Source organism: Dasypus novemcinctus, chromosome 4, assembly GCF_030445035.2.
Source record: "Dasypus novemcinctus isolate mDasNov1 chromosome 4, mDasNov1.1.hap2, whole genome shotgun sequence".
Taxonomy (NCBI): domain Eukaryota; kingdom Metazoa; phylum Chordata; class Mammalia; order Cingulata; family Dasypodidae; genus Dasypus; species Dasypus novemcinctus.
The window spans coordinates 58,028,762-58,054,931 of record NC_080676.1 but is presented as its reverse complement, the minus strand read 5'-3'; the positions used below and the strand labels follow the sequence as shown (position 1 = coordinate 58,054,931).

General features: G+C 43.7%; 1 protein-coding gene and 1 pseudogene across 4 annotated transcripts in view; both read left to right on the top strand.

Moving 5' to 3' along the window:
- The window catches only part of MCF2L2 (MCF.2 cell line derived transforming sequence-like 2), a 330,371-nt gene that overhangs the window by 170,163 nt on the left and 134,038 nt on the right, over window positions 1–26,170 (top strand). For all 4 annotated transcript variants that reach the window (XM_071214651.1, XM_058295404.2, XM_004464613.4 and 1 more), the window contains 5 exons: window positions 256–380; window positions 977–1,091; window positions 1,549–1,668; window positions 8,689–8,880; window positions 12,154–12,345. In XM_071214651.1, coding sequence (XP_071070752.1) covers window positions 256–380; window positions 977–1,091; window positions 1,549–1,668; window positions 8,689–8,880; window positions 12,154–12,345 — 744 coding nt within the window. The remainder of the gene's footprint in view (window positions 1–255; window positions 381–976; window positions 1,092–1,548; window positions 1,669–8,688; window positions 8,881–12,153; window positions 12,346–26,170) is intronic.
- Window positions 23,639–25,739, top strand: LOC139438770 (tyrosine-protein kinase RYK pseudogene; annotated as a pseudogene).

Genomic DNA, 26,170 nt, shown 5'->3' with positions numbered 1-26,170 from the left:
AAAAATGCCTAATATTTTTTATAATATATGCCCTTTAATATATTTTGAAAATTGTATCATATGTAGGGATTCCTTATTAAGGATAAATTGACTAATTTTTTAAAAGTTAGAGTTTGAGTTCGTTAACGCTTAATTTCCTAAGTGGAAAAAAAAAAAAACCACACTGATATGCCATTCTCCCTATCCCAGATTCCACTAAGAATTTGCTTTTGTTTTTAATTCCTTCTAAAAGAGACTATATTTTCCTTTCACTAGGATGAGCTGAAATTACTTGGAAAACAAGGGGTCACATTGCTGTCATGCATCCAAGAACCAGCAACCAGAAATCCTGCCGGCAAACTCAATCCCAATGAACTTGAGAATGTAGCTACCATGGCAAGGTAAGTGAAAGAGGTGGAATCTGCTCATTCAGGAGATAAAACATAGAACTGAAACAACCAAGAATAGATTGGAACAGCTGCTGTTGAGTCTTGTGGGGCCAAGAAAGAATAATATTTAACTCCAGCAGGAGTAAAGGTGGCCACCCTCTGGCACCCATCTACAGAGATCTTTTTCTGAGGATTCCTTTCTCTCCTCTTATGATATGCCCTCATCCCAGGGATTCAAGGAACGTGGTGTGTCCATTGAGTTTCATTTACAAATAACAGTTTGGCTAGAAGCTATGTTTAAACATGGGTAGTCTCAGGTTTGGGGGTGGGGGGGTGGAGGTACAAAGGTAAGGTTCCCTGGGGCACGTTTTAAAGCATAGCAGCCGGCATCAGAAGTGAAGTTTCTGCCCAGATCTGAGGCAGTCCTGATTGAAAAATGCACAGTGTGGGTTCAGGTGAACCATAAGAAAGTCTCATCTGATGCTAACTTTCATAAGGGGAGTACCAGAATTAATAGCATCGACTGAAACATTATCCACTTAGGTATGTGTGGATTTCTTTGGAAATGAATGCTAGTATGATGTTGCTTTCTCATTCTTTCTTGACAGGTTATTAGTTCAGTTGGATGAAACAGAAAGAGCCTTTAATCGGTTTTGGTCTGAGCATCACTTGAAACTTAACCAATGTCTACAGCTACAGCATTTTGAGCACAATTTTTGTGAGGTATTATTTTCTTGTTTAATAGAACTTGCTTTTCTGGTATAGTAAGTCCTGGTTCTCTCTTCCCCCCTTGCACTCTTGTTATTGGGATTACCTCTTCTTAATCCAGCTCCTTCTTTATATCCTGGCTTCTTCACAGAGCTCCTCTTCTCACTCTTTCAGTGAGGTAGCCATGTTCTAGAATCCCATTTTCTTGTTGGCAGACACGGCAATTTCAGTGATGGTTTATTTTCCTTTTTGATTGATAATTTGTCAAATGTAGCTCTAATCTACAGGTGCTTCTGTATCCCCAGCTTAATCTGAAAATTAATAAACTGTAAAAAAAAAAAAAAGTATGTATAGAAATATACAAGTCCTGAATCCTTTCTGGATTTTTGGGTTCTCTTAAAGCAGATCAAACCTATATCTCCAGATTGGTGCACGCTGCTTTATTTCTGGACTGCTCTATTGTGTCTTGTAGGTTAAGCTTGCCCTGGAAAATTTGCTAGAAGAGCAAGCAGCATTTACTGACATTGGAGACAGTGTGATGCGTGTGGAACAACTTCTTAAGGAACACAAAAACCTGGAGGAAAAAGGCCAGGTGTAGTGGTTTTTTTGTTTCTTCGTTTGTTTTTGACATTTTTGAGTACTGGGGAGGAAGTTATTTTGGACAGTGACATATCATGTCTACTCATTACTGTAGACCTTTGCTTAAGGACACAGCAATGCCTAAATTCTGCCCTTCTAGTCACTCCCCACCCTTACCCCAGATCTCCAAGGAGATATGCACATAAAGACCTTTAATGATTAATACTGCCAGTGCAGAGTTCTATTAAAGCTGTGTGAGCCTACAGGTGAGGCTGGAGGCCCGAGTGGGCGAGAGTATGGGTCAGCCCTCTCCTCTCTTGGGGTCAGCAGTGCACGTGGAGGAGCAGCAGGGGAGAAGCTCACAAGAGTGCATCTCCAAGGCATCACGGACCCCAGCTCTCACCAGTCAGCTTAGAACTCTACCTGGGGACCTGGGCACCTGGGGACCTGGGGACCTGGGGAGGGGTGGAGAGTGGCAGTGGTAAGGAGGGGAAAACAGAAAGGAAAAAAAAAACAACAACAACAACCAATGAGATTTTAACTAGAGGAAGAGAGAAAGGGGGAAATTGGCCCAGCTTATTTCTGTTGCAACACAGAATTGGCAAATCTTTATACTTTCTCATGCCCTAAGAATTGTAAATATGAAACTATAAAAGGATATGTGTCTCATCATTCCCTTACCGGAATTGAACAGTTTCCCGGATCTGCACATGCGTTCAGCATTTAGAAGTGATATATTTTAATCCTTACAAATTTGGTTTATTTCTGTTTGAGACAGCTGAATCATCTCTTTCCAAAGAAGTTCCTTTTCTGCTTCTGTTTAATTAGGTTCTCTGTATTTTCGTCTCTTGGGGACCAATTCCTGTATGGTTAGCACTTCCTCTCTGAGCTAATCTAGAGGCATGTTTCCTAGATAATAATTTTGCAGTCCTAGAGATCTGCTTCTCAAAATGTATTCTCTGGCTCTCTGGCCACAGCATAGGCCACAGCATAGAACTTGTTAGAAATTTTGGACCTCACCTCAGAATTGGAATCTGCATTTTCAAAAGATCCCCAGGTGATTGATATGCACTTTACAGTCAGAGACCTCCCCTCCCACAGGATGCATGAGAGATGTAAACCAAGGCCACAGGACTCCAAGCCCTATCATTGTGGCTTCTGAGCTGGAGGAGCTTCTGCCCAGACACAAACACATAAAGCCTCTTGTGTACTCAAACTCTCACCCAAGAATCCCACCCTTCCCTACTGAGCACTCTTCTCTCTGATCAAGGGCAGGGAGATGAACATGTCATAGCTAAACACTTTCGTGCTGAAGGCATGTGAGTTATCAGACACATTTACTAAGGAAAACTTGAATTTTATATCAATGGTTGACTATTGCCAGATTTTCCAAGAAAGCCCCAGTTTTTGTTGTTGTTGTTATTTTAGTTTCTTCAATAAAACTCCTCATTAAATGAAAATGCTATTTAATTTTATGTATTGTTCTTTACATAAATGCACATATTAGGGAAAATGCGTCATCAAGTCCTGTGCCTTTATTTTTTGGCTTGAAAAATATGTTCACAGCACATATTTTTAAGAAGGAGGCTACTGATCTACCAAGAGGAGGTTTATTCGTTAACAAGGCGTCCTTGACCTGGCTTCTGTGGATTAGTTGGTGAATTAAGAAGAAATAAAATAAATAGTAACATCAGACAGTGACAAGTGGTATGGAGTAAACAAGGAGCTATAACAGAAAGTGTCTGGAGCAACTACTCTAGCTAGTTTGATCAGGAAAGGCCATTCTGAGAAGGTGACTTTGGATCCCAGAGCTGGATAGCTGTGCAAAGATTTGGAGAAAAGCTTTCAAGGCAGAAGGAGCTGCGAATACAAGGTCTTGAGGGGAGAAAGAGGTTGGGGAATTCAAGGAATGTGGCTGGAGCATGGTGAGCCAGGAGATTAGGTTAGAGAGGTAGGCAGGCTCGGGTCAGTTGGCCTGGGAGCCTTGGGGGAGGAATTTGGATTTTATTCGCAGTGGAATAGGAAGCGCCTGCTGAGGGTACTCTGGGTTGTGCTCTGAGGTATGGTAGTAGACCTGCATGGCTGTGTCCACATTCCCTCTCCTGCCTCCCTCCTTGGACCTGTGATCCTCAGTACATACTGTAAAGATCGCTGACTGAGCTAGGCGTGGAATCTATGGGCTCATTGATTTTACCCATTCGTTGTATGCCTTGCTTACCCTGTTTTGTTTTGTTTTGTTACTTGTTTTCTAAAAGATGCGGGCAGATCCATTCTTCTGCCTTTGGGTGACCAAACAAAGCTATTTTACCATAATTGGGACCTTTTCAACAAGTCTTCTCTCAGATTTCTAAAAGGCGTTGTTTCTTCAGATGATGAGGGTGTAGCTTTTCTTACGTTTGTTCTGTAAATTGTTGAAATAACAAAGTGGGATCTGGCCAGAATCCACCAAATACCTGCTTGGGGTTTGTCCTTCAGTCATACTCGGGAGCCACCCCCCTTCTGGCCTAGCACTTCACTGGTCTCGGGGTTGTTGCCAACTTCCTTATTCTGTGCAGTGAGAGTACCCTTATGGTAACTTTGGGATCAGTTACTAGACTTCTGTCGCATGCTAAATGAGCCTGTTCTCTATTTTGTTCTGGTTTGAGGGTTAAGCAATTTTGAATACTCATTTCTGATTCTGAGAAACAATGATTTCAATCATCCTCCAACGTCTATAAAAGCAGAATTTGCTGTAAGGTTTTGGCTGTGAGATATGCCATTGCTTGATTTATGTCACTTTATTCCCATATGATTACTCCTTTTTGTTTTACACAACAGTCATTTATTCCTAAGTCCCTTATATATGCCACACACAGTTTAGAGTTGAATAAGAGCTGGTCCCTGACCACAGGAGCTCATGGCATTAGTGAAGGCAACATGTCAACAATGACACAACACAGTGAAGTAAATGCTTTGATCAAGAAAAGCACAGAGTTATATGGGAGCACAAAATAAGGAAAAAAACATTTCTTAGATAAGGTGAACCCTAAAGGGTGATTTAGAGTTAGCTCCAGAGGAGTGTGGGTGTGGTAGAGGAGTGTGGGTGTGGTAGAGGAGTGTGGGTGTGGTAGAGGAGTGTGGGTGTGGTAGAGGAGTGGAGGGTGGACAGGGCAATCTGGGCAGAGAGAACAGGTTGAGAAGGCATGGGAACCTGATGTTGCCAGAATGTTTAGGTAGTGAGTATGATGGCAGCAGAGGATGTGGGTGAGAGGAGTGCAGGAGGAGTAGTCAGTGAGATGCCCAAGTCTACGGGCAGGTAATGAAAGGCCCCATGTACATTGCGCACGACTTCGAACTTTCTCCGGAAGACTGTGGGGATCCAGGAAAGGATTTGAAATTTGGGAGTGCTATTGATGGATAAGATATTGTAGTTGAACTCCTGCTTTATCAGTATTTGGAGTGTGAATTGAAGGAGAGCCGGATGGATAGCAAGGAGACCAGCCATCCCAGTGAGAACGCATGAGGGCCTGAACAAAGAGAAAATAAGGTGGTAGAGAAGGGATCAGAATTCAAAAGGTATTAAGAAGGATGTGGACTCGGCAGGCATTGGAGAGGGATTGGCTGGTGTTCGAGAGTGCTGAGACCATAAACCACGCTTAAGAAAGAGATAACTTGTCATCACCTGGAGTCATCATGAGTCTTTACATCACCGTAAAAAGCTAAACCAAGGCAAAAGCTGCAGGGAGGCTGGACATGGTCAGCAAGGTCTTGTGGGCTCTCTGCTCCCAGAGATCTTTTGGAATGTGGCACTCGCTATGTTGACTCAAAGGTCAGTGTGTGCTTCACAGAGTTCCAGCCAAGCATATCACTGCATCATTGGGATCACGGGTTCATTCATTCATACATATTTAAAATCAAATATTAATTGCTCTCATAGAGCTTATATTTTGGTGCAGATGGGTGGAGGAAGGAGGAATCAGATTTTAAAGTAAAGAGAGAAGTTTCTTGCAGATAGAGATAAATGCTATTTTTTGAAAATTAAAACAAAGCAAGAGGGAAAACCTGGGAGTAGCTATTTTAGAAAGAGTAGTCAGGGAAGGCTTTGTGTGGTGGTGACCTTGCAACTTGGACTTGAATGGTAAGAAGCAGCCTGCCCTGAGAAGACCCTGTGAAGAGCATTCCAGGGAGAAGCCCAGTCGCAGGGACCAGTTTGGTTACCAGCCTTGTTTAAGCCACAACTTGTACCTGGATTACTGTAATAGCCCCCTGTATTAGTCAGGGTTCTTTAGGGAAACAGAATCAACAGAAGGTATCTGTAAATAGTATTAGATTTTATAAGAGTCTTTCATGTGACCATGGGAATGCACAAGTCCAGATTCCGCAGGCAGGTTGAAAACCAGGGGCCCTGATCAAAGCCTGATGAAGGTCTTTTATGAGTTCCTGGGAGATATTGGCTGTCCAAAGACAAGCTGGAAAATTCTCTCTGAATGCTGAAATCACTTGCTCTTTTAAGACATTCAACTGATTGAATAAAACGTCATTCATTGCTAGTGGCAATCTCCCTGGTTGATTGTAGATGTAATTAGTCATCTATGCAGTAAACTCACCGATGACAAAAGCCCATAAATGTCCTTGTATTGCAGTTAGCCCAGTGCTTGCCTGACCAAACAAATGAGCACAATTACCTGGCTGAGTTGACACATTAGCTGAACCATCACACACCCTAACTGGTCTCTGCTTTTCTCTTCCTCTACCATTCTCAATGTCACAGCCTGACTGATCCTTTTAAAAATATAAGTTAGATCCTCTCCTTAGAACCTTCCAGTGCTTCCCAGATCATGAGTCAAAGGCAAAGTGCTAACAATGGCAGCCAGGCTCCTCCCAACCCAAGCCCCCTCTGTCCTTGCTGGTCAGGTCTCCTGCTTCTTTCCTGCCCGCTCCCTCTGCTCCAGCCACACTGGCCTCCTTCCTGTTGCTAGAACCTACCAAACATGCTCCCACCTCATGGCCAGGTACTACATGGCTTGCTCCCACACTTTGGGTCTTGGTTCCTGTGTCAAGAGTTCCCAAGACAACCCTCAGGTTTGAAGATTCACTAGGATGACACATGGGACTCAGAATAGAGTTGTATTCATGGTTATGGCTTATTACACTGAAAGGATACAAAGCAAAGCCAACAAGGGGAAAAAGGTGCATGGGGCAAAGTCTAGAGGAAACCAAGCACAGCCTCCAAGAAAGTCCTCCTCCAGGAGAGTCCCACAGCATGTGCACTTAACTTCCCCAGCAGAGAGTTGTGACCACACCTGAAATGTTGCTACCAGGGAAACTCATCAGACACTTAGTGCCCTGGGTTTTTATTGGGGACTAGTCACATAGGCACCCTTGGCCTAGTATGTTCCCAAAGTGCAGACTCACCAAAGGAAAGCAGGTATTCAGCATAGCCCTTAGTGTTTTCACAAATGATTCAGGCACAGTGAGCCATTCTTAGCATTTAGGAAATGGTTGGAACCCTCCTGAAATTTAAGTTCCTAGACACTAGCCAATGGCCAACCTTGCAAGCAGGTTTCTAAGGACAGCAGTCTATCCAGCTATATTAACTCTTTCCTGTACAGCTCAGATAGCACCTTCTCACTGAGACCCTCTTTCACCACCTGTAGCAGTTTGATAGTTATGAATTCCAAAAATACGTATTGGATTATGTTTGTAATCTGGTCTGTACATGGGCGTGATTAAATTATGATTAGGGCTTTGATTGGGTCACGTCATTAGGGTACTGAGTACCCACCCACCAAGGGGTAAGGACTCACAGATAAAAGGCACGGTAAAGGAGAGTTGAGGGGTTTTGATGTTGGAGTTTTGATATTGGAGTTTGATGCTGAAGCCTTAAGCTGGAGCCTCAGGAAGTAAGCACACAGAGGAAAGAGAAGCAAGCCCCAGGAAGGGAGGAACCCAGGAAGCCTGAACCCTCACAGACGTCGGCAGCCATCTTGCTCCAACATGTGAAAATAGACTTGGTGAGGGAAGTAACTGATGCTTTATGACCTGGTATCCGTAAGCTCCTACCCCAAATAAATACCCTTTATAAAAACCAACCAATTTCTGGCATTTTGCATCAGCACCCCTTTGGCTGACTAATACACTACCCTATTTAAAATAGCAACTCCTCTACCAGCATTCCCTGCCCTCCTCCCTGTTTTGTTTTTCTCCATAACACTCATCATTATCTAAGATACTATATAACTACTTGATATAGTTGTTTCTTGCCTGTGTCTCTCATTAAAATGTAAGCTTCATGAGGACAGAGATTTTTGCCTGCTTTATTTCCCACTGGGCTCCCAGCAGCCAGGACAGTGCTTGGCACATGGTAGGTTCTCAATATTGTGTTTTGAATGAATGAGTGAATCAATTGAAAACAGGAAAGCATGGGACAGGTAGTTAGAGCAAAGTGAACCATACAGAGTGAGGTAGGAGATGAGGTTGCTGTGGGTTGGCCAAAGGGGTTTATGTAAAGCATATTTTTTAAGTCTCATGACCCCCATAGTTGGCCAAACCAGATCTTTACCTGTTTTTCAACCTCAACTCACCCCAATTTCCTCAGGGTTATATGTCAGTCCCTCTTCCTTTTCCCTCTAATTGAAAGGGAAATCAGAGGCTCTCATTATGTGCATTCCATGCTTTTCTGCCCTGGAACTTATTACAGTTGTAATAATTTAATTATTTGTGTAATTTATTTAATATCTGAGTTCTCCATTTCTGGCTTGCTAATACCATCTCCTTAGTGCCTTGTCCAGAATTCAATAAATAATTGAATGAATGAGTCGCTGTTCTTCAGCGTGCAGATGGCCCTGGCCCAGGCTAGGCCACCTAGGGACCTTGAATCACTGCAGAGCTCGTCCAGGTTGCCCAGTCTCAGACCCTCAGCCTCAGAGCTGAATTGGAATCTCTCCAGTCTCCCTCCGGGTTTGGAGCATGCAGTGCCAGGCAGACATGCCCAGTTGAATCAGCCCACGATGGCCTGACTGCTGATGCTTGGCTGTGGCTGTTCATTTCACAGGAGCCCTTGGAAAAGGCTCAGCTACTTGCACTTGTTGGCGACCAGCTCATCCAAAGCCACCACTATGCAGGGGACTCCATCAGGCCCAGGTGTGTGGAGCTCAGGCACCTTCGTGATGACTTCATCAATGAAAACAAGAAAAAAAGTGACCTTTTAGGGAAGTCTTTGGAGTTGCACAGACAGCTGGACAAGGTGAGCAAAACAAAGCTGCGAGCATGATATCTGCAAGATTTTTTTGTAAAGTTTTCTTAATCATACTTGCCCTTCCCTCTCCGGCTGAGAGGATAAAGTATTTTATATGAAAAAGTACTCAAAAAGCATAAAAAATTGTATGAATTCTAGGGTAGTAAAAGTATTGAAGGTAAAAAGTGTCCCATCCATCCCACCATATACCCTTAATTTAATTAAATTCTACATCCCTCCATGTGGCTCCAGACTTGAAGGGTGTGCTTTGGCCTGGCACTTTGGGGCATTTCTTGCTTCCCCTTCAGGAGCACAGGGAACCAAGTACTGTATTTGCAAAGTTCTTCCCTCAAATAAAAGCAACGGATTGTGACTCCTTTGTGGAGAAGCTTAAGTAATAAAGACCATTTTACTGTTTATCATTTATTAAGCACCTATTATGTGCCCACCAGGGGCTTTAGTTTTGCCATTTATTTAGTCATCATGACAGTCTGTGAGGAAGGTATTAGTGTCCCCGTTTTACTGAGGAGGAAACTGATATTTAGTGGTTAAGTCAGTGGGTCTCAGAATTTAGTACATGAGGATCACCTCTTGAGCTCATTATACCTGCAGATTCCCTGACGCACCAGCACATTGATTCAGATGCAGTAGGCCTGGGATTTTAGTCAAGTGCCCAGGTGATTCTGGTGCCAGCGGTCCAGGGAGCATGCCAAGGAGTCTTGGCAAAAGGGCTTGCCCTAGACTATACGTCGGGCAAATAGGAGAAGCCAGATCTGAAGTCAGGACTGCCCAGGCTTCTTGGGCTAGACAGCAGTGGTGTGTGCACGGGGCCTCACAGGGCGGCGTGTGTGCAGACCCTGGTGCCTCCAGCGGTGATCTCTGGGGCAAGTTCCATCCAGCAGGGGCAGTGACTTTGGAGTCTTCCCTGTCAGCTGTCCAGACAGCATGTGCTCCTGGCCATAAGTCAGCATGTGCCATTTCCACAGCTGTTTCTCTCCCATGTGGTTGGAAGAGGTGGTTTCATCATCTCACTGCCAAAGGGATTTTAATGTCCATGAAATACAGCTGTTCCAGAAGCAAATGGCTCGTGGGCTAAACACCCTGCCCTTTTGCTGAGCTCTCTGCTTGATCAGCTGCTGTTTTCCTCAGTCCATATCTGTTTCAGAGATCATAGCCCTAGGGTCGCAGTATGCTCTGAGTGTATGTGTGTGTGTATACCTGGGAAGTAGCCATGACTCTGCAGAAGACACCCCTCTGCTTAATATTTTCTGCTGATCTAGGCATGATGTTTAAAGAGAAAGCTTCCACAGTATATATCAAAGCATGATTTAATATTACTTTAAAATCCAAAACTATACCTACACGTGTACCCTCCCCAGTCCCCATGTAGTGGCAATTATTAATTTTAAAATATCTTTATCACTTTTTTATTATTCTAAAAGTAGTATATGCTCAGTGTCAATAATTTAGAGAAAAAATACAGACAAAAATTGCAATTGCCTGTAATCTTCCCACATAGGGATATCTACTTTGAGTGCTCCCTTTTGATCTTTTTTCTCTATATGTTTTTTGACACAGCTTTTCAGGTCGCATGGTAGATGGAAATGCACACATTCTTGCACTGGAAGCATCTTTTCATTATAAATATTCAGGCAGCACAAGGGTACCAAACCTTAGAAGTGGGACTCACAAAAGTATAAAGAATACAAATCTTTTAAAAAGTGGAGTTGTTAGAATTCACCACCTAACTAATTTTATCCCAGCATCCAGGAAGTTTTGAGTATTACTATTCTGAGTCACAAACCTTTACTACAACCAGTTAATGCAAACGGGGACAGCCTGGGAACCCAAAGAGGAAAGCAATTCTTTGCTGAAAGAGACATTCCCTCACCCAGAAAAGCATGAAGAGACCAGTCTAATGCCTTATGAATCACCCTGTGCTCTTCTAACCCATTAGGGTGCAAGACAAGTGGCCAAGCAGATAAATTCAAAAAGTCCTTGGGTTACATTTGTCTAAGGTTAAGCCAGTCTTTGAAATAACGTAACTGTTTTCTGGGGATGCAGCCATTACTGTTGGTGGAGAAGAAAAGAATGCTAACACTACTCATTTTACTGACTAAGGGTCTTCCTTGACAAGTGGGCAGATGGAAAACTGGTTTGGGCTTGTCCACCTTGTAGTTTCATTTACAGTGCCCCACATAAAACTGGTTTGGGCTTGCGCAGACTACCAAAATTGCAACACAATTCAGTTCCACTCTGGCTTTACCTGGACACCACAGGTCGAGGACAAGTCTCCACAGGGCTGCTCTCCCTTCACACGTCAGCCTCAAGCCCGGGGCTTCTTAGACCACCTGCACTTCTGACCAACTGGCTACCTATCTGGGGGTTCCCACCACCTCCTCAGCTTCAGTAATTCACTGGAACAGCTCATGGAACTCCCAGAAAATGCCATATTTATGGTTATAATTGTATTAAAGTAAATAAAAGGATGCAAATAAGAAGCCAAGAGAAGAGATGCGGAGGACATGGTGTGGGAGGATCTCACCGAAGCTTCTGTATCCTTTCCACGTGCACCCTGCCGGCACGGGAATGTATCTTATCAATCCTGGAAGCTCACCCCAGCTTCAAGTCCAGAATTCATATAGGGTTCCATTATGTAGGCATGACTGGTGCGATCAGTGCTCCCATGATTGAACTCAGTCTCCAGCCCCCCGCCCTTCCCAGAGGTCTGGAAGATTGAGCTGATCTGACCTGGCTCAAAGCAGCAACCCTCTAATTGCACGGCTGTTCTTTTTTGTGTGGCCACCTCCTCACCCCCACTAAGACTACCTGCGAGGCTGCTGACTCCCAGCCTAGTTAGCTGCTGACTCACCGCTAGCTAGCGTGTATGCTAACCGTGTTTGCGTTGTCCCACTGCCAAATACAGCTGTTAGCTGTATTTCACTGTGAAATACACAGCATATGAAATATCAGGTGGGGGGGGGGGTAGGAGATGCCCTCGAATAACAAAAGACACAGACCACAGGAAATTCCAAAGATTTCTAGGTTACCTCTCATGAACTAAGGGCAGACACCAGAGCAGTTCTTTACTATTCTATAAGGCTTGTCCACCTCATAGTTTTATTTGCAGTGGTTAGACACCCTAAACTTCATACTGTCACATGACAATTTCCCCTTGTCTCAGGATCCTTGTAGACCCTTGATGAGCTCAGACTTCCTGAGGATTATAGTGGCTCTGACTTGTAGGCTAACTGCTCGTGGCACTGTGTTTCTCTTCTAAAGATCAGCCGTTGGTGTGAAGCAGGAATCTACCTCTTGGCCTCCCAAGCTGTAGACAAGTGCCAGTCACGAGAGGGGGTTGACGTTGCTTTGAATGACATCGACATGTTCCTGAGCACAGCCAAGGAGTACCAATTGCCGAGCCCCAAGGAGCTTTACAACCAGTTTGAGTTGATCCTCTCCCTTGATGTAAAGGTAATATTTCTGTTTTGGTTTTTTTTTTTTTTACCTTTTGATTGGGAGAGGGATGTGTAGGTGTCTTTGCCTGTTGCCTAAGAAAGTCCACATAGCATAAGCTAATCAGTTCTTGAGCCATCAGTTATCTTCTTGGACTCCTGTCCAGGCAAACTTATTCTTGGTGGTCTGACTCATGTTACCTTTTGCTATTCATTTCTCTACAGATGCTTATGAGCATGTCTGATTATCATACCCTGTGATGAGCACTGAGAATACAGTAATCAGCAGAAATAAACGTAGTTCCATGGAACGTAATTTAGTGGGAGAAGCTGGCATTAATAAAATAATCCCACAGAAGTGTATCCCATGCTAAGAGCTCTGAAGGCAGGATTCAGGGTCCCAGCAGGAATGTGACAGAGGACCTGATCTGGACTGCGGGTCATGCTCCTGCAGAGGACTTGCTCCAGCCAAGGCTGGGGAGTGAGTAGAAGAGGTGAGGGTGCTTTTCCAGGCAGAAGGAGCCGCATTTTCAGAGAGCTGGAGGGCGCTTGGCACAGTGTGGAACGGAAAGGTCACGGTGGCTGGAGCGCAGAGCGCAAGGGAAGAGTGTTTGAGGTGACATCAGCAGGGGCCGGTGAGGTGGTGTTACTGTATGGCTCTGGATTCTGGGCTTCTAGGTGCTTGGTTTACGTCACATAAAATAATTTAAGGATATGCCAAGGGGTAGGCAAGGAAGTAAAGAGTTTATTAAGAAGCAAGAAAATGAGAAAAGAACACGGTCCAAGGCATGAACCACGGACTTATTGCAGGGTGAGTTGTGCTCGCAGGGCCCCAGGTCAGGGCTTTTTAAAAGTCTTTCCGCCTCCCCCTTCATGATATTGGGAGTGGGGCCCCAGCTGTTTGCTGTTCTGATTGGTTGCCCCACCTGTCAGTTCTCAGGGGCCAAAGGCAAGGCCTTTTGAGGATATCCAGGTTTTCCCTCTCTTTGCAGATGAAGTTCTCATGGCCAGGATCTCGCAGTGTCTTTCCGGCAGCCTTCTTCTCAGGAGGTTTCCAGGCAGGGTCTCGTGGCCGTGTGGTCTGCCAGGCCAGCCGCCTTCCCCCTTTCACTGCACTAACCTGCCTCGGTGGCGCTTTGTGGGCCCCATTAAGGAATTTGGTCTTTATTCTAGGAACAGTGTGAAGCCACTGAGGGACTTAAGCAGGGAAGTAACTTGATCGGGTTTGCATTTGATGAGTGTGCTCTTCCGTGAAGCCAGCAGGGTTAGGGATAGCACACTTTCCTCTGAGAGGTACAAGGTGATGGGGCTCTTTGTGGGGCTTCTTCACCTCTTCTGAGTCATGGACCCTTTTGAGAATCTGATTCACAAGGTTTCAGGGTTCTACACATTCCACAAGAATGAAGATAGTTTGATGAAGGCACTATTTACAAAGATATGGGCAGGATTTAGGTGATCCAACAAGGGATCAAGAGGTGCCCTGGGGCTAGCAAAAACAGAGAACAGTTACAACCCTGAGCCTGAAGAGCCCAGGAGAACCCGGGAAAGGCTGTGGTTGACGGCAAGGGAGGGCAGTGCCCGGGAGCTGTGGCCTTGGGTGGAGGCATGCAGCGCCTGGGGAGAGCATAACCCATTGCTCTCTCTCCCTTTTTGATTTCTTGGTAGTGCTTCCTGTTGACCAAAACCAACTAAAAGCCCATGGGCAAGTGAGCTCATGTGATGGAGTCCCTTATGGCCATCTTTCTAGGGCACAGAACAGGGTAGAGAAGATGTATTAATAGTAGAGGAGCAAACAGGGACTATCCACCATATATAACTCTATAAGAAACTTAGGGGACACTCTGAAGTACATCCACATGAAGGAAAACATGCAGGGGGTCCCTCTGGGTTCTTACCGGAGCAGACGAATTGGGGTCCACAGTGGGATAGTCACAAGAGAACACAGATTCATTAATGTGGATGGAAGGACAGGAGACATGGGTGTCTCAAATCTGCCTTCCCAGAATAAGAGGGATCAGGTTTTTTTTTTATGGATTCAAAGAGGATGGAGAGGGTGGAGTGGCTGCCATCACAGTGGTAAGTATACACGAGGGTGAGCCTAGTTCTGAAATAACCACAAAGGGAAGGTTCGTTTAGCAAGTTTTAGTCATTTCAATTATTAACTTTTGGCAATTCTTAATATCCTGGAAAAGTGAGAAAAAGGATTCTTTTTTTTAAAAAACAAATCAATTTTATTGATACATATTAATAAAGCATACAATTAATCCAAAGTGTACAATCAGCGGCATTTGGTACAATCACATTCAGTTGTGCATTTATCACTTCAGTCATTATAAGAGCATTTTCATTATTTCAATAATAATAATAATAAACAAAAAACACAAGAAAATTCTTCATCTCTCAATGTATGTTTCCCATACTGTATATAGCTGCTATTTCTGGCTATTCTTGCACAATTATTATTTATTAAGCAGTTTGCTTGAGATATAGTCACATACCATATGACCTATCCAAAGGGTATAATCCATGGCTTTTAGTATAATCACAATGTTGTGCACACATCACCACAAAAAAGTTTAGAAACATTTCATTACTCCAAAAAGAAAAAGTCCACACCCCTTAGCATGCCTTCCCTAGCCCTACATAACCACTAATCTAATTTCATTTTTATATAAAGTTATTTATATTTACATTTTATGTAAATGGAATCATATAATATGTTACACAATATATTTAGTTCACAGTAGCACAATCATGCAATATTTTGTCCTTTTGTTTCTGGGTTGCTTCGCTCAACATAACATCCTCCAGGTTTATCCATAAACCAGGTTTATCCAGGTTTATCCATTGTCACATGCTTTATGACTCCATTTCTTCTGCATAATATGACATCGTTTGAATACACCACAGTTTATCTGTTCGTTGGTTGATGGACACCTGGGTTGTTTCCAACTTTTGGCAATCGTGAATAATGCGGTTGTGAACACTGCTGTGCAGATGTCTGTTCGTGTCACTGCTCTCAGTTCTTCTGGGGATATTCCCTGTAGTGGTATTGCAGGGTCACATGGCAAGTCTATATTCAACTTCTTTAGGAGCTGTCAAAAAGTCTTCCAGAGTGGCTGTAACGTTCTGCATTCCCACCAACAGAGAATAAGTGTTCCTATCTCTTCACATCATCTCCAACACTTGTAGTTCTCTGTCTTTTTAATAGTGGCCGTTCTGATAGGTGTTAAGTGATATCTCGTAGTTTTGATTTGCATTTTCCTAATCATTAGTGATGTTGAACATTTTTTCATGTGTCATTTTTTTTGCCATTTGTATTTCTTCTTTGGACAAATGTCTATTGAAGACATTTGCCCATTTTTTAATCAGGTTGTTAGTCTTTTTATTGTTGAGTTGTAACATTTCTTTATATGTCATGGATAATAAACCCTTATCAAGGGAAGCAGATTTGCTCAATGGATAGAGCATCTTCCTACCACATGGGAGGTCCAGGGTTCAAACCCAGGGCCTCCTGACCTGTGTGATGAGCTGGCCTATGCAAATGCTGATGTGCGCAAGGAGTGCTGTGCCACGCAGCAGTATTCCCTGTGTAGGGGAGCCCCACATGCAAGGAGAGCACCCCGTAAGGAGAGCCTCCCAGCACGAAAAAAGTGCAGCCTGCCCAGGAGTGGAGCCACACACACAGAGAGCTGACTCAGCAAGATGATGCAACAAAAAGAGACACAGATTCCCGGTGCCGCTGGCAAGAATGCAAGCGGACACAGAGGAACACACAGTGAATGGACACAGGGAGCAGACAACTTGGGGGGGGGAGGGGAGAGATAAATTAAAAAAATAAATCTTAAAAAAAACGCTTATCAGACATGTGATTTCCAAGTATTTTCTTCCACCGAGTTGGCTGCCTTTTCGCCTTTTGACAAAGTCCTCTGAGCTGCAAATAAAATTTTGAGAAAGTATCATTTATCTATTTTTTCTTTTGTTGCTTATGCTTTGGGTTTAAGGTCCAAGAAACCACCATCTACTGTAAGGTCTCGAAGATGTTTCCCTACATGTTCTTCTAGTAGTTTTATGGTCCTGGCTTTTATATTTAGGTCTTTGATCCATTTTGAGTTGATTTCTTATATAGAAGTCCTATTTCATTCTTTTTTTTTTAAAGATTTCTTTTTTTATTTATTTCTCTTCCCCTCCTCCCCCCCCCCCCCCCCACTGGTTGTCTGCTCTCTGTGTCCATTCACTGTGTGTTCTTCTGTGTCCACGTCTATTCTTGTCAGTGGCCCTGGAATCTGTGTCTCTTTTTTGTTGTGTCATCTTGCTGCATCAGCTCTCTGTGTGTGTGGTGCCAGTCCTGGGTAGGCTGCACTTTCTTTTGCACTGGGCAGCTCTCCTTATGGGGCACACTCCTTGTGCATGGGTCTCTCCTATGCGGGGGACATCCCTGTGTGGCAGGGCACTCCTTGCGCACATCAGCACTGTGCATGGGTCAGCTCCACACAGGGGTCAAGGATGTCCTGGGTTTGAACTGCGGACCTCCCATGTGGTAGGCGGATGCTCTATCCTTTGAACCAAGTCCACTTCCCCTATTTCATTCTTTTGGTTATAGATATCCAGTTCTCCCAGTACCATTTGTTGAAGAGACTGTTTTGTTCCATTAACATGGCTTTGGTAGGTTTGTAAAAAAATCAGTTGGCCATAGAGATGAGGGTTTATTTCTGGACTCTCAAGTCTATTCTGCTGATCAATGCATCTATCTTTATGCCAGTGCCATGCTTTTTTGACCACTGTAGCTTTGTAATATGTTTCAGGGTCAGGCAGTGAAATTCCTCCCACGTTGCTCTTCTTTTTTATGATTCTTTTTACTATTTGGGTGCACTTTCCCTTCCAAATGAATTTGGAAATTGACTTTTCTGTTTCTATAAAGTAGGCTGTTGGAATTATGATTGGTATTACATTGAATCTATAAATCAGTTTGGGTAGGATTGACATTGTCACAATATTTAGTCTTCTAATCCATGAATATGGAATGTAAGTTTACTCAGATGCTCAATTTCTGTCTTTCGTAGGGATTTAATTGGCAGGAGGCTGTGTGTTACTGCTGTTCTTTGATTCTTGGTTCACCCTGGGTCTTAAGGCTTGTCCTTGTTAGTTGCTCAAACCTAGGCTTTGGACCCAGTAATGGGTTGCAGACCCCCTTTCTAGGGCCTTTGGGAAGGAGGATATAAAGGCTGCATAAAGCCTGTCTTAGTTACTTACTTTTTATTTCCTAACGTGTACTTCTTTGGTCTGCCAACACATGGCCTCTTGGACAGCTCTCTCAATTCAATACCTGGTCAGAGTGTGTTTGCTGCAACTTGGACCTGGATCAATGTAGTATAGATTCTTTCCTGGAGGCTAAGAACCTTTTAATTCAAATTCAGATTTTCTCAGAGACAGTTCTCTAACCGTTGTTGGCAGCCCCCTTGTTTTCCTGGGTAGGAAGTAATTTCACTTCCCTTTTTGTCCTCAAAAATCAGTCCTGGTTAGTAGAGAGGGAGATTGAGAGGGTAGGATCTCTTCAGTCCCAGTTCTCTTTATTCCTCAGCTGGTTCCCAAGGCAAACAACGGTGTGGTACCACCCACCCTGGAAGGGCTCCTGGGACCCCGCAGACCAGATTGGTGGGTCAAAAGTTGAGTCAGCCTTAGGCTATGTCCCTCACTCTCCTCTTTCCTGGGGAGGTGGCTATCTGGGCCCCCTTCTTTTCTAGCCGCCGGCCCCAGCCTGATAATTAAAAATTGTCTTTAGTGTAAAGGAGGGTGCCGGCAGTAGTAGCTGCTCTTTTAACTCAGTTTTGTTGTCGTGATTCTTTTCCTTTGTTCCTCTTCTGGGTGGTGTCCAGCCTTTCCCTGGTGTCCTAAGCACTCCATCCCTTTCTGCCTGTCCTCTAGCTGTCTTTCTGGAAGGGAGGAGAGTCTCGTGTCTTTTTCCAGTCCTCCATCTTCCTGGAAGTTCTCTCTGTCGATTCTTAACTCTTGGTTAAAGTTTCAAGCTTTATTTTCACTTCAAAACAAACTGGGCAATTTTGTTTATCAACTAAGCGAGTAAAACTATTTTAACATTAGGTTTTGGAGGACAGTTCTGCCCAATCAAGACCCTGGTGTTTGCAGAAACCAAAGTGGGGCTGGATTTACATAGTTATGTCTCACATGGACCCAGGTCAAGAACTTTTGTTCTACTATGACACATCTCAAACATATTCTAGTAATTTCTTTTTCATGCCTGCCTGATTAATACACTGAGGGCTCCTGGAGGGCCAGGTCTTTGCCTCATCCATCTCTTTGTCCCTGTGCCCGGCCTGCACCTAGTATCCAGTACAAGTTTGTTAAATGAATGGGCAGGCAGAGGACAGTGGGGACAGCTTGGTCTGGAGTTCAATCTTAGTGATGTTGTTTCCCTGACTCATTCCAGTGAGTTTTGGTCATACAGTATGATCCTGGCAGGGGGAGGGGGGGGAAGGGGAGGGGAGGCAGGAATGGGGGTGAGGTGGGATGGGCAGACAGCCTTCTTCTAGTATAGAAACCTCCCTCCCACTGCCCTGTACAAGTGACAAAGAGAAGGCCCATCTGCTGTAGATGTACATTGCTGTTACAGTATTTATAGCCCCAGGTCAAATTCCTAAGGCAGAAAACCAGTTTCAACTCAGTTCCAAATCCATTAGCTGATCAAATAAATGTATCAGGTCAACCAAGGAGACATGTGGCTGAATTGCAATTCTGGCCAACTTAAGCACACTCACTCACCTACCATACCACCCACCAAGAAGTGAATAAAACTTAATAAACTACCCCTAGGAAACAGGCAGAAACTTGGGGGAAGGGCAGGACTGAAAGGGAAAAGTTTTAAATTTCTGTATATATAAAATGGACCAAAATATTACCAAAGCCCATCTTTTCTTCTTTTTGTTTGAAGTACAATTAGAGGTTATAAGATTGTGTTAGACTGAATTATGTACCCCAGTTTGGCTATGTTCTTAATCCATTCCTGTGATTATGAACCCATTGTAAACAGGATCTCTTGAAGATGTTATTCTCAGTTAAGGTGTGGCCCAAATGGATGAGGGTGGATCTTAATCTATATTACCGGAGGCCTTATAAAGAAAAGAAATCAGGAGCCAGAAATCTGAAAGAGCCACAGGCAGGAACCAGAAGAAACAATGGAAACAGAATAGCAGGCAAAAGGAGAAAGAGGTGATCTCCATGTGACTAGAGGCATAAATGCAAGCCAAAGAACCTCAAGGATCACTGCAAGCCAGTGTCAGAACTCTATAAATTTTGGGGAGAAAGCATGGCCTTGCTAAGGCCTTGATTTTGGACTTCTAGCCTCAGAAATCATGACCTCATAAATGCTTCTTGTTCAGGCCAACCCACTGTATGGTGTTTTCCAGAGTAGCCTGGCAAACTAAGACAAATTTTAAATATCCTATTGTATGAAAGAGTGAATTTTGCCCTCTGGGCAGTAATGACTTGTTTTGCCAAAACTGGAACTATGTACATACAGAAATATTTACAGATATGTATATGTTCATGAGTTAGTAGACACACATATATTTCCTTGCTCTGTCAGCTAAGAGGGTCTAGAAGCAACAACATCCCAGTGGTAATGAGCACACCTCAAAAACAGATCATGGTTTCTAATACCCTTCTCCAGTAAAAGGAAGGAGGGCTCCTTGGAGATATGGCTGAGTCTAAGACCAGGGCAGAAAATGTACAGGGTCAACCTGAAACATCTTATAGTGCCAGAAAGTAAGGAAGTGCTAATACAACAAAACAAAACCAAAAAACCCACAATGAGGGGACACAGGAGCCAACCAAAAGAACTCCCAGTGGACAAAGCTGTAACAATTTAAGCAACAAAAGTATTATTGGATTACAACCCAAAGAATAAAATAGATATCCATAAGTCCATAGTGATATAAATCAATGATTGCATAAATCAATTAATGGGGGAGAGGAAATAAATTTCTTATGCAGAAGAATCCTAAGTTATTTATGTAAATACTCCTCTGTCAAGAAGGGGGAGCATAACTACCCATTCATATAATGTGGGCTGCACTTAGTGACTTCCTTCCAAAGAGTACAGTATGGGGAAGTGGATGTGGCTCAACTGGTAGAGCATCTGTTTGCCATATGGGAAGGTCCAGGGTTTGAGACCCAGGGCCTCCTGATCCATGAGGTGAGCTGGCCCGTGCGCAGAGCTGCCATGCACAAGGAGGGCTGTGCCACGCAAGGGAGCCCCCGCATGGGGGTGCCCATGCACAAGAAGTATGCCCTGCAAGAAGAGCCACCCCGTGCGAAAAAAGCACAGCCCACCCAGGAATGGCGCCACACACATTGAGAGCTGACATAGGAAGATGACACAACAAAAAAGAGACGCAGTTTCCCGGTGCCATCAAGGGTGCAAGCAGACGCAGAAGAACACACAGTGAATGGAAAGAGAGAGTAGACAAGGGGGAGGAAGGGGAGAGAGAAATAAATAACAGTAAATCTTTTTTAAAAAAGCATACAGTATGGAGAGAGGGAAATAAAAGAGTAACTTCACAATAGGGAAACCTTTCAAACACTACCACAACCAGGTGATCAAGGTCAGTAGTAGCAGTGATAAGTTATGTTGATAACTGTGCTCTTGATATAATGTTCTGAAAATGGCACTTTACCTCTGTGGTTTTCCTCCCCAAAACCCATAACCCCAGCCTAAGCATGAGAAAAACATTAGACAAATTTCATTTGAGGGGCGTTCTAAAAAATTCCTGATCAGTACTGCTTAAAATAGTCAAGGTCATCAAAAAGAAGGAAAATCAGAAACTGTCACTGTCAAAAGAAGCCTGAGACATGACAAATACATGGAATATGGTGTCCTGTTTAGGAACCTGGAACAGAAAAATGACATTAGATAAAAACTAAGGAAATCTAAAATTTCATGGACTTTATTTAATAATAATATATTGAGTCATTAATTGTAAGAAATTAACCAGGCTAGTTTTAGGTGTTAATAATAGGGGAAGCAGGGTGTGTGGTTTGTAGGAACTTTCTGTACTTTCTTTGCAATTTTTATCTGAATCTAAAACTAATGTAAAAATCAAAATTTACTTTTCAAAACCTGTACCCTGTGTCTAAAAGACTGACTTGATTGCATTTAAGATGATTGTATTAAGATGATCAAAACTGGCTCAGAAATTAGACTGTTATTCTTATAGCAGCTACCCTGTCCCTGAGACTCCTAATATACCACTAACAGGCTGCCCTGGATGCTCTTTTGATTTTTCTCTCTCATTCAATTTCACCTAGTACAGAGAATGAAACAATCTCAGTAGGAAGCAACAAAATTTTATTTTTCCAATATTTATTGGATAGCCAGTTTGTGCCAGGTACAATGTGCTCTATTTCGGGACTACAATAGTCAAAGTCATGGTCCCTGCAGTCGAGGTGCTGGCAGTTTAGTGGGAAGACAAACGTCATCCCCAGTCAATGCTCTTTGGTCCGAGAAGTTACCACAAGAGCCATAGAACTAGAGGGACAGTGAGGCACATGGGGGAGGCCAGGATGTGACAGATAGGAGGAGGAAACTAAAATTAGTCTGGAAGATTGAGTAGGATTTTTTCATGGAAACGAAGTGGAAGAAGGGAACCTCAACAGAAGGAACAGAAGGTGTAAAGGTAGAGAGGCTGGAAATAGAAGAGCGTTTAGGGGAATCACTGCAGCTGGACAATGGGGTGCAAGGAGGCTGGATACTGGTGGGAGGTGAGACTGCAGGGAAAGCAGGGTCAGGTAGAGAAGGGCCTAGTGGTCTAAGACAAGGAGTGTGGACTTTATCCTGATGCAGTGGGGAGCCCCTGAAGAGTTTTTAAACAGGGAAATTATAGGGTCAGATTATTTTAGAAAGATGGTAGTGGTATGGAGAATGCATTAGTGAGTAAATGAGGAGGAAAGCAGGGAAATGCAGTTAATCTTGCTTGAACTTCTCCCTCATTGGAGTCTAGGAATTTATGGTTTCTTCTGACCATCTCAACATAGCCAGAGTCACTCTGGGATTTTGAGGGAGAGACACAAGTGGGCAAATGTGATCCAAATCCGGTCCAGTCTGAGTGGTGAGCTATAGGGCTCTAGTGTGTGGCATGATCTCATGCCGGGGCTGTCCACAGTGGGTCAGCAATTTGACAATCAATCATTCAGTCAGATTTCTTGATCTCTGAGCAGCAATTAGCACCTGTGTCTCAGTTTCCTCAGCTATCAGCTCATCACAGAAGAGCAGAGTAGTAGTTGCTGGTCATGCCCTCTACCCACAAGAATACAAACTGACCTTGACCTCATGCTGACAGAGGGAATTTGGTTTCTGACAACACAACATAGCTGTGTCGTCAGAACCTCTAGTCCACCGCATAAGTGAACTTCCTGAGACCAGAGTACCTCTCTGAAGGGGCCCTTTACAGACAGACCTTCAACTTTGTCTAGTCTAGGGGTCAGAAAACTGCAGGCCACAGGCCAAATCTCCTTGCCAGTTGTGTTTTGTGTTGTTCTTGTTTTTTTTTTTTTGAATAAACTTTTATTGGAACACAGCCACTCTCATTCATTTGTATATTGTCTTCGGCTGCCTCGTGCTACAACAGACTTCACTATTTGTGATAGAGATCATATGGCCCTCAAAACCTAAAATATTTACTATTTGGCCCTTTGCAGAAAATGTTCGACCCTTCTCTAGATCAGCAATGTCCAGTACAAATATAATGAAAGCCACATATGTAATTTAAGATTTTTCTAATAAATACATTTAAAAATAACAAAACTCAGGTGAAATCAGTTTTTTTTGCTTTGTTTTATTTTGTTTTGTTATAGGAGATACTGGGGATTGAACCCAGGACCTTGTACATGGGAAGCAGGTGCTCAACCACTGAGCTACATCCACTCCCCTGAAATGAGTTTTAATAAGATTTTACCTGTATGTCCCCAAAATATTATCTCATGTAGTCAATATAAAAACATTATTAATGAGCTATTTTACATTCTTCTTTTCATACTGTCTTTGTAATCCACTATGTATTTTATACTTCTACCACATCTCAATTCACATGTGGTGGGTGGTTACTGTATTGGACATGTAGGTCGAGACTCTTAGGACCCTCGGAAGAGTGAGACCAACCCCAGATCTTGGTCCAGGGGTGGGCATTGAGAGGGTCCTTAGGCTGGAACGAAGCAGTATTTTCTCAGCTGACACTCCGATGCTGGGGAAGCCTGGTTACTGCTAGTCCTGCCTCAGGGACCCTTCCTCTTTCACCCAGAAGATGGTCCAGTGGCCCAGCCTAAAAAAGAGACAACGGGGCAGTGGACATGCACCGAGGAGCCGGCGGTGCGGAGCTGGGAGTGGCTCGGCGCTGTTGTTCCTGCTGCCGCTGCTGTTCCATACCCGGGCGTCACCTTCCGCCGCTGAGCAGCCCAGTGTGAGCTTCCACCTGAGCCAGGAAGAGGTGCGCCGTCTTGATACAGAGCTCTATTTTGTGAGGCACGACCTTCTTAATCCCTACGCTCTGTCCTTTCACCTGTCCATACCCAGTGAGGCAAATGTCCTGCACTTCACTTGGCACGCGAAGTCTAAAGCTGAATACAGGCTGGGATTCAGGGTGACAGTTTTGCGGCCGTGGGCATACCCAGGTCAACATTTCTGTGCAGGGGAAAGTTCCACGCCCTTTATTAGTGTTTCAGTCGAGCTTTCCTGTAAAGTGGATTCTGAGGTTATGACACTAAAGCAACTCGACAGAAAATTCTTCAAAAATTTTTGCAGTCTTAAATTTTAAACAAAGGAAAATGTGCTACAAAAAACTTAAAGAGGGAGCCGGTGTAGCTCAGTGGTTGAGGGCCGGTTCCCCACATTCGACATCCCAGGTTCAGCCCCCACCCCAGCACCTCCAAAACAAACAACAACAAAAACACCTTGAAAAAGTAAAAACTTCAGCCTTTGACAAAAACGCTAGCAGAGCACTTATAATCCTCTACATGCAGCTCCAACCACTTCTCCTTGTGTGTTTTGTATCAGTGCAGGAGTTTGTTGTGGAGTAATATTTCTTGTAGCAATAATATTAGCTGTTTTGCACCTTTATAACATGAAAAGGATTCAACTGGATGACAGAATCAGTGCCAGCAGTAGTTTCCAAGGCCTTCTGAGCCTCCCACACAGATGACTCAGTATCTGAGCGCCTGTATGCCCAGCTCCTCAGGTATCCTACTTTGCGGGTTGAGAAGTACCTGAGAAGTGTCACTCTTAGAGGCCAAAGCCAAGGTGAAAGATACAGCGATACCCAGAGAGAGGATAACTCCAAGAGACGTACTTCAAGAAGGTACTTTTGGGTGTATTTTCCACAAGATTTTAATAGATGAAAAAGTTCCCAATAAAGAAAAACAAACATTTGTAAAAACAGTTAAAGGTCAAGCATGTGAAATTCAGGGGACAGTGATGCTCACTGAAACTTGCAAGCCAGGGGGTCTTCATCACAGAAACCTGCTCCCTATTACTCGTGCACACAGAAAGAGAGAAGCCCGTGGCGATATTGCCTTACCTGAATTGGGGGAATCTTAAATTGTTCCTAAGGCAGTGCAAATTAGTAGAGGCTAATACTCCTCAGGCAATGTCTCTACAGGAACTGGTACACATGGCCGTTCTGATGGCCTATGGAATGAGCTATCTGACCAGAAGGGAAGTCATCCACAAAGACCCAGCTCTAGGAAGTGTGTCATGGATGACACTCTTCAAGTGAAGATCACAGACAATGCCCTCGGAGAGACTCGTTCCCCATGGACTACTACTGTCTAGGGGACAATGAAAACAGGCCAGTTCGGTGGATGGCTCTGGAAAGTCTAGTTAATAATGAGTTTTCCAGTGCTGTTGATGTGCGTAGGCCTTCGGAGTGATGCTGGGGAAGCTCATGACTCTGGGCCACACGCCGTAAGTGGACATTGATCCCTTTGAGATGGCCTCATACCTGAGAGATGGTTACCGGCCTAGCCTAGAAAATCAACGGTCCTGATGAACTATTTGCTGTGTCGGCCTGTTGCTGGGCCTTAGAGCCAAGCGCCAGCAGCTGGTGTAGCGTCACAGAGTTCCGTGCAGCCCTGGGATCCTGTGCGTGGCTGCCTCTTGCAGTCCCAGCCCTATCAGGAGGAAGAGGCCTATCAGGGCTCCTTTGGAGCCCGTCATGGGTCCTTGAGTGTAACGCAGTGCCAGCAGAAGCACACTTGTCTTCCAGAACACTGTGCCTTAGAGATGATTTAGAATCTGAACGCTTTAAGACAGCCTTAATAATGTGGAATCTTTTTGGATATTTCTTTTATGAGGTTGAACTGAAAGAGTTTTTTGGTAATTTTTTTGGCCGAAGGATTTTTAAAACATAGTTACTTTGGGCTATGGGTGCATTCTTACAAAAGAAATAGTTTTTAAATTTGTTTAAACACAAATATTTGGAATAGCTATTTTAGTATGAAAATAGCTGCTTTTCATTTTTTGTCTTCATCAAGGTAACTGTAGGTGATCCACCGTTAAAGTTTTTTTAAAATATTATTTTTACCACAAATCTTGGAAATGGTTTGTCTTTAAGATACAATACTTTTCTTAGGAAAAGAAAAGCAACATAAAAAGATGTCTCGTAGGAGGATGTGTAACTTAGTGGTTGAACCCTGCTTCCCATGGTTCTGGGTTCAAACTTCAGTACCTTCTAAAAATAATACATTTTAATTTAATTTAATGAAAGATGTCTGGTATGCCTTATAAAAGAAAAGACATTATTGGAGGTAGAAAATGTATAGAAGAGCTCAAATTAAATTTT